Raw genomic sequence first — 19,698 nt, forward strand, 5'->3', positions numbered from 1 at the left:
AGGTGATCAGCGGCACTGGCTAATTCAGTCGGTAGCCAGCAAGTATTCGTCAAATTTTAGGTTGTCAGCATCTGTGGCTGGTTCAGTCGTAGGAATTCAGCGCGGCATGGTCATTTGATTATAAGGGCTGGCACACGGAGACGCCCCATTATTGTAATGATGACAGATGCGTCTGGCTCAGCTGATAGAGTACCGGCAGTAAAAAACTCTTTGCACATAGTTGTTATATTTAAAATGATTGTGCCGTGATGGAGAAACAGAAGAAAATACAGATTTTAGTTGACACTCAGAAATTGCAAGAAAAAATCGCGTTGTTACCGGCGTTGTCGCTACTCCTAGTTTTAAAACTTGAATCCGCTAATATTTTGTTTTAATAGGCTATTTATAATATCTTCTACAAGCGTTTGTGTGACGTCAGCTTACAAAAACATGTTTACGTTTTCAAAAGGCAGGTATTGTGGTGCGAATAATATTTCGCCCAGCAACTGGCTTTGTCAATATTTTAATTTCGTTTTAGAAAATAGAGTTATCAAACTGTTTAATTTTCGATCCAGTCTTTTTTCCGCCTGGTAACAGATTGATGCATTTTTCAACAGGTAAATATTATGATTTGGAAAAAGAGGTCATCAAACTTGCAAGTTTGCAACTTTAGCCGCAATCGATATTAAATGCAATAAAATAATTTTTCATGCTCGATACACTACGATTATTTGAAAGCTCACCACGGTCATGACAGCTCTGGTGGGATAAAAAGGTAGTATCCAACACGGCCACCAACGTGAACCATAAATGGAGAACACACATAAATTTAAAGACAGATGAAATCACATAATATAGGAAACTACCAAGACCCTACAATAAAATGGCCTAATAATAATAATAATATTAATATTATTTTTCTTTTGGAATACCAATTTAGTTATCAATTTAAAAGGTAAGAAAATAGTAGTACCGGGCATTTCAATTAAAAGAGAGATTTTTCAAGGAGACTCATTGAGTCCTCTTTGGTGTTGTTTAGCATTGAATCCTCTATCCAAAATGTTAATTGAAAGCAAGTTTGGAATAAAAGTTAAGGGTACAAGGGAGAGTAGTACAATTTCGCATTTATTATTTATGGATGATATAAAATTATTTTAGAATTCTGAACAAAATTTAGAGAAAATGATCGAGGTAGTTAAAAAATTTTCAGATGATATCAAAATGACTTTCGGTTTAGATAAATGTAGAACGATCCATATAGAAAAAGGCAAAATTGTAGATGGGGACGAGAGTATATTTAGAAATTTCCAAATTACTAGTATGAAAAGGGATGAGGTTTATAAGTATTTAGGATACCCACAATCAAATAGATTAGACCATACTAGTATTAAAAATGATATTAGGATTTAATTTCAAACTAGGATCAGGAAAATTTTAAAATGCAATCTATCTGCTAAAAATTTAGTAAAAGCAACAAATACTTGGGAAATACCTCTATTAACGTACTCATTTGGCATAATTAAATGGTCTAATACAGATTAAGACAACTTAGAAAGATTAATTAGAACTACTCTAACAAAGTTTAATTACCATCATCCAAATTCAGCTATAGAACGAATTAATTTACCTAGAAATTTAGGAGGTAGAGGTATAGTCAAAATAACTTCTTTGAAACATAATCAGGTAGAAATACTAAGAACTTTTTTTCCATAGGAAAGCTCATAGCTAAGAAATGCACAAAATAATTTGCAAGGCTGATAGAAATATTACACCTTTAAATTTATACGATGAGAATGACAGCATTTTTATAAATCCCAACCAGGAATTATTAGATTCCTGGTCAAATAAAATTTTACACGCAAAACACTTCAATTATCTCAACCAAACGTATGTTGACAAATTTTCGTCAAACGAATGGTTGAGTATTGGAGAGTTGAGAAATAGAAGGATTTATGTTTGCCATTCAGGATGGAGTCATTAATACTAAAAATTATAGGAAGCATATAATAAAAGATACAAATCAAATTATATCGTACATATTATATCGGGATGTTCTATATTAGCACCGTCCGAGTATACATTTAGGCATAATCAAGATTTAAAAATAATTCACCAAAGTTTGGTAATTAAACATAACTTGATTGACTGCCGTAATATAATACCATATTATGAATACGAACCAAATTCATTTTCAGAAAACAAATTTTATAAAATATATTATGATGAAACTATAGTAAAAAACCGAACGATTACTCATAATAGACCCGATATAGTTTTACATGACAAAATAAAATAAAAACTTATATCATTGATTTCGCTATTCCAAATTGCGGTAATATTAATGAAAAAATAAGAAAATACACAGATTTAGGAAATGAAATAAAAAGAATTTGGCATTCTCAGACTATAAAAATATTACCATTCGTTATTTCGGCTACTGGCATTATACCCAACTCTCTCATTAACAATTTAGGCGTATTAGATCTATCAAAAAATTTATATATAAATATGCAAAAGTCGGTCATTTTGAATACATGTAGGATAACGAAAGATTTTTTATAGGCCCTGTTAAGAGTTCTACCGAGCCGAACCCTCTGATATGAAAATATCTGGAGTCGGTGAATTATTTTCCCATTTTATCTTTGGTGAATTGACGTGTTGTTCTTGTATTGTTTTGTATTTATTTTGCTTATATAATAAATAATATTTGGCTAATTTATATAGCGCCGTTTTAGTGAGAAATCACCTCAAGGGCGCTGAAATGGGCAGTGAAATGCACTTGCATAATATTGATAATTTGTGGAAAAGTGTGTGAAAGGGTTTAGTTTTTCCTATAGGAAAGATTTAACCCGGACATAAAATCGGAAGTGAAAAAATAAGAAAATACACAGATGTCAGAAATGAGATTAAAAGAATTTGGCATTCTCAGACTATAAAAATATTGCCATTTGTTATTTCGGCTACTGGATTATACATAGCTCTCTCATTCAAAATTGAGGCGTATTAGATTTTTCAAGGAATTTATATATAAAAAATGCAAAAATCACTCATTTTAAATACACGTAGGATTACGAAAGATTTTTTAAATATTTATATCGAGGGATCAGTAGGATTTATAGGTCTAGTTGGGAGTTTGAATTTGAGTTGAAACCCTCTGATATAAAAATATCTGGATTCCGTAAATTATTTTCCCATTTGATCTCTGGTGAGTTGACGTGTTGTTCTTGTATTGTTTTGTATTTATTATGCTTATATAGTGTACTTGCATAATGAGGTTTGACTAGAGGATCATTTGTGGAAAAATGTGTGGAAGGGTTTAGTTTTTCGTGTGAAGAAGATTTAACCCGCACTTAAAAAAAATGTTTTGAACATTTCTATAGCTCCGTTTTTGTGATAAATCACCTCACGCGCGCTTACTATGCATCTTGAAATCATTTAACTGTAATGTGGTAAAAACGTTACCATGATCAGTTAGCTGAAAGGAAAGATAGATGGGGGTAGAATTAGTCTGATGATTTGATGAACTTTGGTCCATTGTCAGACACATGTGGACCGGACCACATATCCTTGACTTTTGCAGATACCCCTCACCGTAGAAGAGAAGATTGCGTCCCAGAGAGCCGGACCGTCCACGCTACCCAAAATGAAAAAAAGCAGAAAAAGAAAATAAATAATTAAGACATTTGAAAATTTTTAGTAAAAACGTTATGTGTTAGTAAGTTATATGTGGGGGTGTTATGTGTGAATGTAAGAGTTTGTGTACAAGCGAGATAGGATGCTTACCAGTTGATATAAATAGTGTAAATTCGTCTATCATTTGGATATACCAACACCGCTCCCACATACACATAATTTGTATATTATGCTTTATGAAACACATTCCTGAATTTAAAAAAAGACTTTAGTTTTCAAAATCTGATTTCCGTTAACCAAACAATGTTTTTGGTTCCTTTCAGTATATACACTGTATTTTAACAGATTATTTCAAATACATGTAGTTACCAGTAGCTGTTCAATGAGTTAGAGTATCAAGATTGAAAAATAAGACATTAATGATGTTGTTGAAGTTGAAAATATGTATTTCTTTCTAAATTTCAATTTATTGTATGAAGATTTGTCGGTTTGGTGAAATTTTCCAAACGAGGAATCCTAAAAATCTTAAAACATCAAAATATTAATATTGAAAAAAAAATCAAGTCGAGGACCATTACTGACAAATATCTTTATTAAAATCAGTTGGAATCCCGGCGTGTATATTTAAAATTTATTTGAGTTATTTCAATATTAAAAATAATAATATGTAGGTATTACTATATATATTTGATAGAACTTTTGTGCGGTAGTCACATAAAAAAATGTGATTGGTCTAAAACGTAAAACGACATCTATGTGTTACAGGTCAAACGTTTCTAATTTTGTTTGATGTACGCGAATTACGTTGACTTTCACTTCGTACATGAAATAAACCTATTCAATTAAAAAAGTTTGCAAACACGACCGATAGAAGCCACTTTAATTATGAGATGAAAAAAAGAAATTAAAAGATACATATTTTTCTTTTAACAATGTAGTTAGGACTTGGAAATCGCAATTCTTTTCGAAGTGTTTTTTATATCTACACATTGTAGGTATACATTGAATAAATTTCTATACACTTTTCCAAATACAAAAGAATATTTCGGGGCCTTTCACGGCTTGAAACGACTATGTTCATAACCCCGAGCAACGCCGGGTAAACGTCATCTTTTACTTAAATATTTCAAGTTTTTTCTGACTATTTATTTGTATCTTAGAATTGGGTTCTTCAGTAAGCTCGGAGCCCGGTGGAATGATAACATTTCCAACAATAGTAAATGATGAGTAGGAAGTTAAAGGCTTATTAGTTACAACTCTCACAAAGATACGGAAAAGCGCCGCAGATGAAATTTTTTCCATTCTATCTCCATCGGGTAGGTATATGGTGTGGGCGAACGGAGTAGAATATGATGCATTATATTCACAAATGTATTTTTGATGTCATTCTCAAGTGGGGTAAGCACGTGGTGTGAGTGATGGGAGTGGAATATGATTTATTATATTCACAATGACACACACACAAATATTTTAGTATTGCTTAAAACGGAAAAGAATACTCCACAAATCGATGGTTAAAACATATAAGCTTCCGGCTAGTATCCGAGCGGACAAATGCGTCGGATTCCACCCAGGTGTCGCGACTTGCTAGCTAAGTCCTTCGTCATTGCATAAGCAATATTTTCCACTCACACAAAAATGTAAGATATATATTTTCGAGTCCTGTGTTCTTAGTGTGTGGAACTGTTTTATTTTGAAACCTATCTGGGGCCCCCTTCGATGTTGGGGCCCTATTGAAAATTATGTTATATTATTTTTCGAGTTCTGTGTCCTCAATGTGTACCATTTTCATGATGTAGCATCCCTAAAGATGACACATTATTCCTTAAGGAACTTATTATCTATCGCATCTCGGGGCTTCCTGTATAGAGTTAAAATAAAAAATAAAAAAATAAAAATCGGTTTCTGGCCGGGGCACCGTATCCCGAGGTTGGGACTCGAAGCCGGGAATTCTCGCGCTTTATTAGTAGTTCGGCTCTATATCTCTATATCTAGCACTAAACTCATTTATATCATTTTTTTAAATAACTGATTTGGAGCACTTTGTTTCAGGGGTGGCAGCTGCTCTCTGCCCCATCCCCCGTGGTCCTTCCTGATAACTGCCACCCCCAAGACAAAGTGCATCAAATCAGTTATTCAAAAACAAATATATATTTATGACGAGTTTAGCCCCCTGCCGACGCCCATGGTTGTCGTGTTATACTGAGTTTAGGGAATATTATTTGTCCCTTGGTTTTCGGTCTGGTGATCAGAGATTCTATTATAAGCTCATCTTTGTGGATTTAAATTAATGCATTTTTTTATAGATTCCTTTTGATTGTAAAACTTTAAAATCGTTAAATCAGTCACGAGTTAAATAATCTGAGATATTTTTAAGAATTACGTACAGACGTATGATTTTGTCAATAAAATTCAAATAATGATGGCTTTTTTTAATTCAAAAATAATCACCTACTCGAATATAATGCTTTTAATTTATTCAAATATTGTTTACACAATAAAATGAGATGTTTACAGAGAACACTTGTTAAGTAATTGGGTATGATGTGAACAGGATGGAAAAAGGGTAAAAAAATCCCACAAAAAACAAAAATTGGTACCTATTATTAATTTAGTGATTTTATTACAGACTTGAAAAATTAAAAAAAAATATATGTAATACTGGAATCATTACTGTATCAACAATGTTCCTTGCCATAAGTAAATTTGATTTTATATAGTATTTTTGTATTGGAAGTTTCTCCTCTTAAGATAGCTACATAATATGATTAAGAGGCGACTATGACCATAAATCTAAAAGAAGAATTCAATTAGGGGCAATTAATTTAACATCTTAAAATTCCTATGGGGAAAAGAATTTTATCAAGAAAATATAAAAATCTAGATCAGGTTTCACTCTTAACCAATCGTTTATTCCTAATACAATTAACCATACGCATTACACTTGATTAACTTACGCGAGAAAGTGTACGAAAATCTGCATGGAAAAACGAGCAACTTGATAGAAAAGATTGATTTATTTTGTATGTTTCCATTGTATGAAATAGCTCCATTTACAAAGTGCATGCAGCTGTAGAAGCTGTAACAATGTGTCAATGGTTTCCCTTGCGTTTATATATCGTAACTAAGAATTCTTCTTGCATAAGATTAGCGAACAAGGGAAAAATATTTGTCATATTGAAGCAAATATTGCTGGACTTTCTCAATCACCTCGCATTCTTTTATTTGTTTCTGGGAATCACGTATATGAATGATAACTGATAGGCGATTACTTCATTAGTCGTTAAATTGATCATTTCAGTGGAAAGATACTATGTTTACAAAAGAAATCCTACATATATTATGAAACCGCACAATAGTGCCAACTTTTCGGGCTGGTGGATCTATGGCATCCCTAATTTGAGTATTTTGTGAGACTGACGAAGATGGTGAAGGGAAGGAGATGGGTACGATTGAGGTGTAACCTGACTCTTCTGATCTGGTCACCAAAGACGGATATCTCGGTCGGTGGCCAAGTTGGGTCCAGTTGGGTCCGAGTTGGGTCCCACCCAGGCGTAGTGTGTTCAATTCCTCAGCTGGCTAAGTCCTCCGTCACAACACAAGTAACATTTTCAGCTTACTGTGGTTGTAGTAGGAGATTTTCAAATATTGTCAGGTTATTCGTAACCCGGGAATGTTTGTCTTTCTTTTAAAATAAATAAAAAAATTAATAGAATTGACTATTCTCTCAGTATCTCTCATGTGATTGATAACGAAGATAACCATTTGTAATCAATGGTGTCTTGTTCTTACAAAAAAGGGTGAATGAGCGCTAAAAATATCGTGAGTCTCTCTCCTATGCCAGGTAGAGAATATTTCCAATTTTGATGCCAACTTGCTGGAATTATCCGTATGCAAACTGTGGACTAAAGTGGGACCATCTCGATGCGACAAAAATGTGTCTTCGGGTATTTCTGCCTCACCGAAGAGTTCCGAGAAATTGATGAGCGCCGCTCATGTTTCGGAGATATCTCAGTACAATGGTCAATATTCACGCTCTGTCCGTGTAGATAAATTGATGTTCCCAGGAAAAATTTCATAATGAGCGTTATGGATTCCGCTCAAACCACGTGATTTTTTTTTGAGCTCAAAATTTGAGCCGGTTAAATTTAATTAAATATTTTTAAAGAATAACTTTTATTACTGTTATTTACTTTTATTGTTGGTTTTTGCTGGTATTATTATCGGAAACTTAATGTTTAAACATGAGACACGTGTTTAAATTATTAGATAATAGTATATAGAAATTGAGATATATTGTATTTCCAATAATTAGTAAAGGTAAAAATAATATTGCTATAATTTCTACAGCGAGCGCGTTTCTGATGTTATCTGATAATAAATGAGGCGACCTCGGTATTCTTCTTCAGAACTACAATATGTCCTATGTAGGTACTTACGAAGTTTATGGCACGAGACACAAACTTGATGCAGTTGTTAACTAGCTACCACGCTAGATAAATATCTTACGTATAGTCTGATTCAGTCAGGTTTATCAATTAATAAAAGTTATTTTTATATAACTAGCTGACGTTGCTCGGGGTTATGAATGGTTTATAGTAGAATTATGAGGTTGTGAATTCTAGTGTATCTGAAAACTGGGTGCATTTTTTAATGTGGAAATAATATTATTATGAAGAAACGAAGGAGTTTACCTTTTAAAGTGTTGAATTTTACTATTCCACGATCGTACCATGTGCTCATTTTCTTCCATTCACTTCCAAGCCACACGTTATCCTTATAAGTTTTCCTCGTTCATCTTATACGCCACATTTAACCATACATAAGTTTTTGGTCAATTTGTTTTCAAGTCATATATCCTCGGGCGTCTCCGATTTCTTCAAGCAATTCATATAATAATGTTGGTACCTTCTTTATTGTTTGTCTAATAGATAAGTAATTCCAATAATTAGTACCAGTTTTGAACTTGATAAGTTGTGCATTAACAAAGCTTGATAACTTGGCAGAATTATTTTTCTAAATCTAGAATCTTTGATAACATTCTTTTTTGTTTTTAGAGAACAGCCTCATTAAATGTGTCTCAAAAACTTTTTTCTTTTATGACCTGCCATCTAGAGCCAACAGAGGTTTTAATGCAATTTAGATAAAAACCCACCCACTGAGATATCAATATTGTAAATAAATAAATATTGTAAAATTCAGCGAAATATTATTATTATCATTACTCTTTGATAGTCAAGAGATAGTCGATTTATGTGTTCTTTGTGAGGATAAAAAGACCATAATAATAGATTTTTTTTAAAGAAAGACATACATTATCAGGTTACAAATAACCTCACAATATTTGAAAATCTCCTACTACCACCACAGTAAGCGGAAAATGTTACTTGTGTTGTGATGGAGGACTTATCTAGCCAAGAAATTGAACAGACTACGTCTGGGTGGGACCCAGAAGCGATGTCAACTCAGCCACTGACCGATTATGTAATTAGTTCATCTATTTAAACATTACGCTTGACATCTGTGTCGCCATATTTATGTATAAATAGTAAAATAGCAGCTGTATATATATATTTTGAGTGATACTTTGATATTAAAAGTACCTTCAAATATTTTTTTTAATAATTCTAGTTCCAGCAGTAGAGCCATACATGTGGCAAACGTGTAGTTCAAATTTCGTATTGATCGGTTTAGTATTTCCGTAGAAAAATTAATAAAGCAAGAAAAAAGTTTTTTTTACTAAAAAATCTATTAGCTAATCAGCGATGCCAGCACCACACAGGATGACTTCCGCTTGTAAACAGTTTATTTTCTTCAAGTCTGGCATCTCTTCGGTTCGCTTTGGCTGTTTGGCTGTATAAAGCCAAAAGTCTTCAGGGTATTGCAGCTAGAATAACGTATAAAAGCGAACCGGAAAGCGCTCTCAAATAAACTCTAAAAAATAATACTTATCTTTAGAAATATATAGTTAGTCTTTATAAGTAATCTCTTTTATAAACCCATCAAAGTTTAAAAAAAAGTTTATGTGGGATGAACTCTTAAATTGTTAGAAATTATTGATAATTATTAGTACACGTACATGTAAAGTATCTTCACTTACTATATTGTTTAAATCTGACTAAAGGTCGTTAAAGTGAGATGTTTCCGATTTCACAATTTGATTGATTCACTGGGTTTTTTCCCTTACTTATTTTATTTCCTTTGTCTATAATTGAACTCGGCTTAAACATATCTAGGAGATAAATATAATTTTGTGTTCATTTGGCAAACTAGTTTTGGGATTATTAGTATTTTTACTTTTATTAATTATTTTTTATTAATTGCTCTGAAAGATTTAGTTTTCGGCTTTTATTTTGTTATGTAACTGAGTTGGTTTATTATTATCATTCAGTATATGATTTTTATTTAGGAGATATTTGGAAAAAATTGTGACTATATATTTGTTTCTAAACAATCACATGTGTTGTTTGAATCTCGGTTTATTTAACATACCTACACTTCGTTGCAATCGTCACACTAGAGTTTATAAATGCCGCAATTTTTTAGTAAGGGTATTTTTCTTTTCCTGAGAGTTATGTCTTTTTTATAAATGGTATAATAATATTATTGTATAAGTAAGAGAAAAATTTAAATTTAAAATATAATTCCACAAATTAGACTTGATAACAATAAATAAAGTTAGATGTTGTTATAATTTTTACTGAACGGACTATAGTAAACACATAATCTGTTGTCAACATTAAGGCATCTGAACGAAGGGTTAACATCTTGTGTGTTTGTTTACAAAGCTGAGATATTCTCATCAGTCAATTAAGCATTGATTAGAGTATATAAGTTCTTCTCGCTCAGGGCATGTCACAGACAGTTTCCATTCATCGTCTCTCAGATAACCCAGTGTCGCGAGAGTAACAGTTCTTCGAGGTTTACACAAAGTTTAATTTTTAAAAGTTATATATAGACGACGATGCTTCAAAAAGTGAGTGAACTTAAGTTTATTTTAATATTACTTCACATAACTTTATTATAATTTAAAATTTCCATCGGGTTTCGGGTATAACCATGACCATATTAGGGCAGTTTTTATACCTATATCAAACGAAAATATCTACGGCTGGTTTGAATAATGAGGTTTACATAAAAAATGATTTTATTGAAAAAAATAAACTTCTATCAGGGTAAAATATCTTACGTAAAGTGTGGTCAATCGATCGATCGAGTTTTTACTGACAATGTTGACACACGACTGCAGATTGCTAATGTACAAACAAGTAGTATAAATGAATAAATTAATAACACTTTATGCTCGGAACGATGATAAGTTACCGACTACATCGATAAATCCTTTATCGATCGATTGTGCTAGATAGGTCCTTTCAATCACCTTTATTTGAAGAAATATCACGTTTCATTAGTTTGTTTCAAATATTTTTTTGAAAATGATTTTAAATGAATTACATGTGTTTTTAAAAATAGAATATAAAAAACTGTTTACAGTAGTTTAACATTTATTGCAGGCCTTCGTCCTTTGCTGTTTGTTGGTTGCAACCAAAGCACGTCCCCAATTTGGTGATAATTGGAGTGAATTTGGAAACTTTAGAAGGGGGTTTGGAGGAGGAGGGCTTGGGGGCAGACTGAGAGGGACTTTAGGAGGAGGATTTAATAGGGAATTCAATAGAGGTTTCAGTGGTGGAATCAGCAGAGCCAATTTTGGACCTGTCACTGATTTCGGCGGTGACTTGAACGATGACTTAGGTGCTGATCTTGGAGATGATCTAGGGGATGATTTCGCAAATAAATTTGATGGATTAAATTATGGATTGGAAGGAATTGAAGGGGTGGAAGGAGGATTCGATGGTGGTTTAGAAATTGGTCTGAGAAGAGGATTGAATGGAGGCCTAGGTGCTGGGTTTGGACAAGGTACGAACTTGAGAGGGAAAACCCGACTTGGAAATAACGCAGTCGCAACACAGAGTATCGTGTTTGGACACCAGGCACCAGGATTGGGAGCTGCCACTCCTCAAATATTTGGTGAGATTAAAAAACAACTTTTACATTTATTTTTATAAAACTTATAATATCGGTTGTGTGTGTGTCTCTGCGTAACTCCGGTGCTTTGAACACTGAAACTGGAATTTGAATTATTTTTTTAAATTGAAAAACGGAGAAAACTTTCTGATAATGTAACGTATGTTAACTCTACATACTCAATAATAACAATGCTTGTATTATAATATTTATTTGAAAGAAGACTATCACGGTTCTGGACTGAGAGGCTCATTCCCGCTAATACGATCTCTTATATACGTCTCGTACTCGCTGTCTCGCTCTCATGCTGTCCCCCTTACACACATACACCACACCCCCACACTTAAATCATAATTACATCTTTTTATTTTTACAAATTTATATAAGCCAAATATATTTAATTATTTCCATTATGTATTTAATTTCCAATTTATATGTAATTATGTATGTTCTTGACTCTTCATTCGGTGTAGCATGGGCGTTGTCCTCGAGGGCGTAACCTCCCCTCCCATGGTGTAGGTGACCTGCAAAAATCAGAGGAATTAGGAAACTTGGTCATGTCCACGTCCGAGAGTGGACCCAGGTCCAGCAAATCATCAGACCTGTCACTCTCCCCCCACCTAACCTTCCTCTCTGAAATTTGATCATGGTGGCGTTTCCACACTTGTCCTGTAGACATAATTTTTACTAAATAAACCCTATTCCCCAATCTTTTATAAATTTCTTCTAAAATCCATTTGTTTTTATCACTTCTCAAATCCCTGGTTAAAACTTTAGATCCAACATCAAAGTACTTTTTAATTTTTTTTCCTCTATAATACTTTTTTTGTTTTTGCTGACTCAATAACATCTTATCTTTAATCGTGTTATCAATCCCTTTAAAACCTTGACCTTCAACATTATCTAATATTGGAATGATTGTATTAAAAATTGATCTAATTTTCCTTCCCAAAATTAATTTACTAGGTTCAATCCCCGTAGACATAGAAGGCGTATTCCTAATATCAACCAAAAATGTTAAAAGTTTATCCTCAAAATCAGCAGGCAATTTATTATTTATCATAATTTTTTTTTAAAAATTCTTTACCGTTCTAACCCCATTTTCGGCAAGTCCGTTAGAAGCTGGATGGTTGACAGGAGATGTCAACGATTTAATATTAAAATTATGACAAAATTCCTTAAAAACTGTTGAAGTGAACGCTGTACCATTGTCACTTACTATCTGCTCCGGAATTCCGAAATTAGAAAATAATCTTTTCAAAACTTTTATTGTACAAAACGAATCTACTTTATTTACGATGTGACAGTCTATCCATTTTGTAGTTGCATCAACGATTATCAAAAAATTGTAACCACCAAAAGGTCCCATGAAATCAATATGCAATCTATTCCATATTAATCCACTGATTGGCCACGGCTGTAACTCAACTTTACATGGAGTGGGTAAACACTCCAAGCATCGAACGCACTGCTTCACAGTTGCTTCTACCTCTGAGTTCATACCTAACCAAAAAAAATAATTTCGAGCAAGATTTTTAGATTTAACAATACCTAAATGCGATTGATGTATGAAATTCAATATGATTTCCCTTAATTCCCTCGGAACCACAAATTTATTATTATAAAATAAACACGAGTCATAAGTCGATAATTTATTTCTAAAATACCAGAATTTTAACAAGTCATCCTTTAAAAACTTTTTATCCGGCCAACCATTGATTACGAACCCAGTAATGCTTGCTATGTTTACATCTTTAATCGAAAACTGCTTCATCGTTTCTTTTGAAATTGTCGTTTCCGCCTCAATTATATTTAAAAAATCCGATTCAATCTTATCAACGTTCAGACTACCAATATAATTTAAGAAATATTCGCTACCGTCGACCTCGTCGATACAATTACTTAAATTATTATTACTATTAACCGGCAATCTAGATAAGAAATCCGCTTTGTTCTCACCCGACTTGACATATTCTATATTATAGTCAAATGTTTGTAAAATCAACGCATAGCGCTGTAGCCTATTTGCCGCTAGTATTGGCACTTGTTTTTCAGTGTTCAAAATATGTACCAAAGCTTTATTATCACAAGTTAGAACGAATTTATTACCATATAAATATTGAAAGAATTTTTTTAAGCCAAATATTATTGCACACGCTTCCTTATCTAGAATGGAATACCTCAATTCCGTTTTTGACAATAAACGGCTAGCGAATGCAATCGGTCTTTCCATGCCATTCTCATATACGTGACATATAATAGCAGATATACCTATATCACTCGCGTCTGTAATTAGCTTGATAGGTAATTGTGGGTCAAAATGCACCAAAATATTGTCTGACGTCAGCAGTTTCTTAACTTGCTCAAACGCACTATTGCATTCCTGAGACCATACAAATTTTATCCCTTTTTTCAACAATTGGTATAAAGGAGACAAAATACCTGACACATTCTGTATAAAAGACCTATAGTAGGAAATAACTCCCAGCAAACTTCTAAGTTCCGAAACATTTTTCGGTACACTCATTTGGGTAATAGCATATATTTTATTTTCTAAAGGCATAACTCCTTTCTGCGAAATTCTATAACCTAAATATTCTATCTCTGTTTCTAGAAAAGAACACTTATTTTCATTAATAGTTAATCCGCAATCACTTAACTTGCTAAGTACTGCTTCACAAATAGAAAATAATTCCTCTTTAGAATTCCCAAATAAAAGTAGATCATCTAAAAATACACGAACGTTCCTAAGTCCACCAACTATCGCCGTAATGACTTGCATAAAGATGGCCGGACTCGTGCTTAAGCCAAAAGGCAATACTTTATATGCAAATAAACCTATATGCGTACTAATACATAATTTTTCATAAATTCACACATAATTTTCTAGACTTTTCGTTCAATGAAATTTGTCCAAATGCATTTCGTAAGTCTATCTTAGCAAAATATTTTGCACCATTCAGAGATGAAATTAAATCGTCAATACGAGGTAGTGGGTATTTCAACTTCGCTAACATAGGATTCAATGTTGTTTTGAAATCAGTACAAATCCTAATTGAAGCGTCTTTCTTTTTTACAACAACAATCGGGCTTTCAATATCGCTTATTTCTACCTTTTCAATAATGTCTTCATGCAACATTCTCTGTAACTCTATCTCTACTTTCTCACGTAAACTAAAAGGTAATGGCCTCGGATTTACAAACTTTGGCCTAAAGTCCGAATTAACTTCAATGTTTGCCTCATAATTTTTAAGCCTACCCGATTTTTCTGAAAAAACATGAGCATATTTCTTCTTTAAACTTTCACGAAAAACAAGATGATTATCACAATTAATCTCACTGAATTTTACAGAATTTATTCCACTTAATCCGATACCGAAAACTTGTAAAAAATCTCTACCAACTATTGTAGAATTACCATTTTTAATTATTACGAACTGTATTTTCGCACTTTTACCTAAAAATGACACCTCTAAATTCACTTTACCTAAAACATTTAACTGCGTTCCGTCATACCCTGACAAATGAACATTATACTTTTCTAAATCGTAAGAAACGAAATATCTTAAATACACTTCATATGGTATCGCGTTTATCGCAGCTCCCGTATCTACCAACGCCGGCAATATTATGTTACCAATTAACAAATCTATATATGTGGGTTCCGGCCCCACATTATTATTAACCACGAACACCGAATTCAACCGTTTATTTTTAGTACCTACATAATTTTTATTGTATTTACACAAATTACTAGGATGACCCGATTTGTTACAATGATTACACAAAAATTTTTTCCAGCAATCTCTTTGCAAATGATTTTTTTTTCCACACAAAAAACAAGTTTTTAACGTACCATTAACCGGTGATTTACTCCGCATTGAATTTTTATTCCTGGAAGGACTATCTTTCCTGGATTTATGGAAATACTCGCTTTCCTTATGAACAACATTTAAATTCGGATTTACTTTTTTAAAAGCCACAACATGTTCCCACGTCGCCGCTAGATTAATGCAATCCGTAAAAGAAGTATTGATTGCCTCTACGAATAGCTTGTGTTTCAATTTTTCATTAAAAATCCCAATAACGAATATGTCCTTTAAACATGGTTCCAATCTCAGCTCAAAATTACAAGATAAACTTAACCCTCTCAATCTAGCCGCGTAATCTTTAACGGATTCGCTAGGAAACTGTTTACATTTATAAAATAATTCACGAGACTCAAAAATATTTTTAACTGGTTTGCAATGTGAATCAAATAATTTACATAAATCTTCAAAAGAACAAACAGAAACCTTTTTTGGAAAACATAAATCACATAATAGAGAGAAAGTTTCTTCCGTGAGGCAACTCAGCAAAAATGCTCTTTTGCGTTCTGGTGACAACAACTTATCATCATTTAAAATGAGGGCCTGATCCAATCGTTCCCTGAACAATGACCAGTCTCCCGTTCTGTAACAGAACGTCCCCAAATTCTTACAAATCGCCTCCATTGGGAGAAGAACTGAAACAAGTTGAATAAAATATACGTATCTCAGCCCTTCCAGAGGTTATGCTCCGAGCCCCTGCCCTGAGCCTGTGAATCACCAACGTCTCAGCACCCTTTTCTGGCTCCGTCTCCCTTCAGCTGCGGACACGATCACCTTCCAAGGTCTTCCTTCCCGCTGTAGCGACAGAACCCCGGTCCCGGATTCCGGCCAATTCACCCTTGATGCCGATCTTGATCCTGGATCTTCTGCGTACCCCGTGTAACGGTGTACTCTCGACAAAATGTTGCAATGTCGGCTCCCACACACGTGTAAAATTGCGTTTTTACCGCGCAATTTGCCCGGCCCGATCTGCGTGCTCGCCTCGGCTGCGTGTGAATTCTCCAATTTGATAGCCCTTTATTATTCTTCTTCTTCCTTCAAAATTTAGCGATCCAACGCCCAAAAGCGCCAGACTATACTGTGATCACCAAAAATTCGAATAATCTTCTTAAATCATCTGATTCTCCGTAAACTTTTAATAATTTACGAACTACCGTGCTGCGCCACTGTAACGTATGTTAACTCTACATACTCAATAATAACAATGCTTGTATTATAATATTTATTTGAAAGAAGACTATCACGGTTCTGGACTGAGAGGCTCATTCCCGCTAATACGATCTCTTATATACGTCTCGTACTCGCTGTCTCGCTCTCATGCTGTCCCCCTTACACACATACACCACAGATAATATTGCTAATTTATTTGAAATCTCTTCAAATTATTCGTTTTCCTGCTAAAAACCGGATTGCAGGCCTTTGACGAATGAATCAACAGATTTACCAATAAACTATCAGTAAAACACGAATGTGTTATTGCAAGGTAGAATTCGTGTTCAAAATATTTCTAATATGTTCGCATTTCGTCATTATACGAAATGGACACGTGTTCCAATATATTATGAAAGTTCTAATAGTTTATTAGAAAATGGTCTGCTATATCACCTTTTTAACAGGGTTTTAATAAATCAACAATACTCATTTTTCGACATGTACCTAAATTATTTTATTAATTAATAATTTAACCCATATTTAAAGTTTAAAAAATCTGTCCGTCTTCTTAAAGGCACTGATTCTGACTCAAATACTTAATATATATATATATATATATATATATATATATATATTTATAAATACTTTTAGCTTCACAAATCCTACAATTATATATTTTCCCGTTATTTTTTACGGATCTGAGCTAGTTACATAATATTTTAAATAAATGGTTTTTATTTATTATATTCTCTATTTTATGGTAGAATAACTTGACGAGTAAAACGTCAAATTGTAATATTTAATCATTGAATATTTACGACTATCAATCTTTCCACGTCTTTCGTTTGAAAGTCGATAATATTGTCCTCAATTATTAAATATTATTTTATCGGTTAAAATGTTTGCGATTTGATGTATACATTTTTATGCGAATCCTATAGGATAGATAGATTAAAATCATTTTATTTTTCAGGCACCACCACCCCAATTTTATCCAACAGGATTTCAACTTCTACAGACGAAGACTACGTGAGTTTTAACATTAATTTACACATTGTGTTCACGCCATTCGTCAATTAGATTCCTGTGTAATTCTGTCAGGTGATGAGAGTGAGACGCGAGAGTTTTTATTTGCAGTCCCACAACCAGCCTAAGTACCACTTCCAGTACGCCGTGCGCGACCGCTCCACAGGAGACCAGAAGAGCCACCAGGAGACCAGGGACGGAGACGCGGTGAGAGGATCCTACTCGCTGGTTGAACCAGACGGCACCATCAGGCGTGTGGACTACACGGCCGACGATACTAACGGGTAAACAATACTTATAACTATGGTGCCTTTTTAGTACTTTTAATGTGGATATCCCAACTGCTCCCAACCATCTAGAGTCAATGAGACATTAAGACTGAAGACTGTGGGGCAGAAGGTAGCGGGGAGGGGAACGAGATGTGGAAAAGGAAGGTGGGGACGTTCCTTGCTCAGATCTGGTCATAAAACACGGCTAAAGCCATTTTAACCAACGTTTGAATTCTGAATGGTGGTCTTACACCAGGGAGATACTAAAAGTATCTTCCACTCTAGAACGGGCCGCAAATACACTATATATTATTTTTAATGAATAAATTGGAAATAACATAAATTATTCAATTGCGCACGCCGGGATTTGAACCTGCGACATTTGGGAGGCGGTTGTGGGTACCGCCGCCCAGGGAATCATTCATGGGATAACCAACACCTCTGCTTTGGGTCACCCCAAGTGAATTAATAGGGAAACTAGGGTTCATGGGGTGAGGTTTATTCAGGTCTTGGTGGCGGATGCATCTGCCCATTAGCTGCGTGGCGGGCGGATCGGGAGAAGACGGCCGAAGGAGTACCTTGGACCTCTCCAACCAGACACTCTCGATACATCGCCTATATGCTGGTCACTCCAGGACGACACCTCAAGATTTCCATCTCCTACCTTTTTCTTTTCCTGAACTTCCTCTCTCCCCTTTTCTTAAAAAGAGTTGCAGGGAATTTTTTCCTTGGTTCCCTTGAGCATTAATGTAGTTTATATAAAAAGGTAGGTAGGTTCTAACTGCAATAAAATAATGTTTTTATGCACATCCGCTTCTGAAAATTCAGAGCAATCGAAAAATTTAAAAAAAAAGTTCATATAAAAGACATTTTAATTTTTTTTTTATTTCCAAAGAAACAACAATGGAATATTAAATTCCTTAAAACAACGAAGAAATGAGGTAACGATAATTTACCACTTTGTAGTGCCGAGGTTGGGGCTAATATCAACCGTTTGACTTTCAAGCAAAAAACATTTTTTTCACTTTCCAGGTTCAACGCCGTGGTTACCAGAACTAGGCGAGCTAACATCGTTCCTCCCCAACTTCTGCAGTCCAGCCAGACCAGTCAGTTCAGTCAAATCAGCCTACGCAACCAGCGCCCGAGATTTTAGTTTAGTTTAGTTCACGGCCGTGGCTTTGACATCTCACCATCGAAATATACTCACCGACACAACTCATAGGTATATACCAAAGCCGCTTTGTTTTCACTTTTAAAACAAGCACACGCTGTCTTGTTTATGGTTCTTTGAACTCAAGAACAAACAAAAACCAATGATAATTGCCACGTGAAAGAAGTCGCGAGAATAATTTCACTCCTGTCATTGTTTCATAAATATGTTTTTGATTGCTTCTCTTTTATATCTAAAGATTTTACCTACTACTTAATCTTTTGTTTGACATTAGAAATATATTTTACTTAGAAGCTTCAAAAATATTTCACATTGATAACTTTTCTGATTGCTGAACCCCGTTTTCTTTGTATTATGAGTATTTTTATTGATTGAAAAGTAATAATAAAACAAGTAGTTCTTCTTAGTGAACTATTTTATGGCGTAGTTCATTATGTTAATTAAGTTAATTATGTTTATTTTACCGAGAGATTTTAATAGAGATTCCGAAGAGGTGTCCCAAATAAATATATATCGAATGTGTTTTTTATCCGAGAAACAATTTAGGTTACAAACCAATTATTTAGAACATTGA

General features: G+C 33.9%; 1 protein-coding gene across 1 annotated transcript; it reads left to right on the forward strand.

Annotated features, from left to right (window-relative positions):
* Positions 1 to 10,576: 10,576 nt before the first annotated feature.
* On the forward strand, positions 10,577 to 19,122 carry LOC149427018 (uncharacterized). The gene is made up of 5 exons (XM_089633442.1): positions 10,577 to 10,588; positions 11,127 to 11,640; positions 17,632 to 17,687; positions 17,796 to 17,968; positions 18,986 to 19,122. The coding sequence occupies exons 1-5, from the start codon at positions 10,577 to 10,579 to the stop codon at positions 19,104 to 19,106; spliced, it is 876 nt and encodes a 291-aa protein (XP_089489568.1). The 3' UTR covers positions 19,107 to 19,122.
* Positions 19,123 to 19,698: the final 576 nt, after the last annotated feature.

The sequence above is a fragment of the Hesperophylax consimilis genome, chromosome 1 (assembly GCF_061612785.1).
Source record: "Hesperophylax consimilis isolate HC1 chromosome 1, BYU_Hcon_1.0, whole genome shotgun sequence".
NCBI lineage: Eukaryota > Metazoa > Arthropoda > Insecta > Trichoptera > Limnephilidae > Hesperophylax > Hesperophylax consimilis.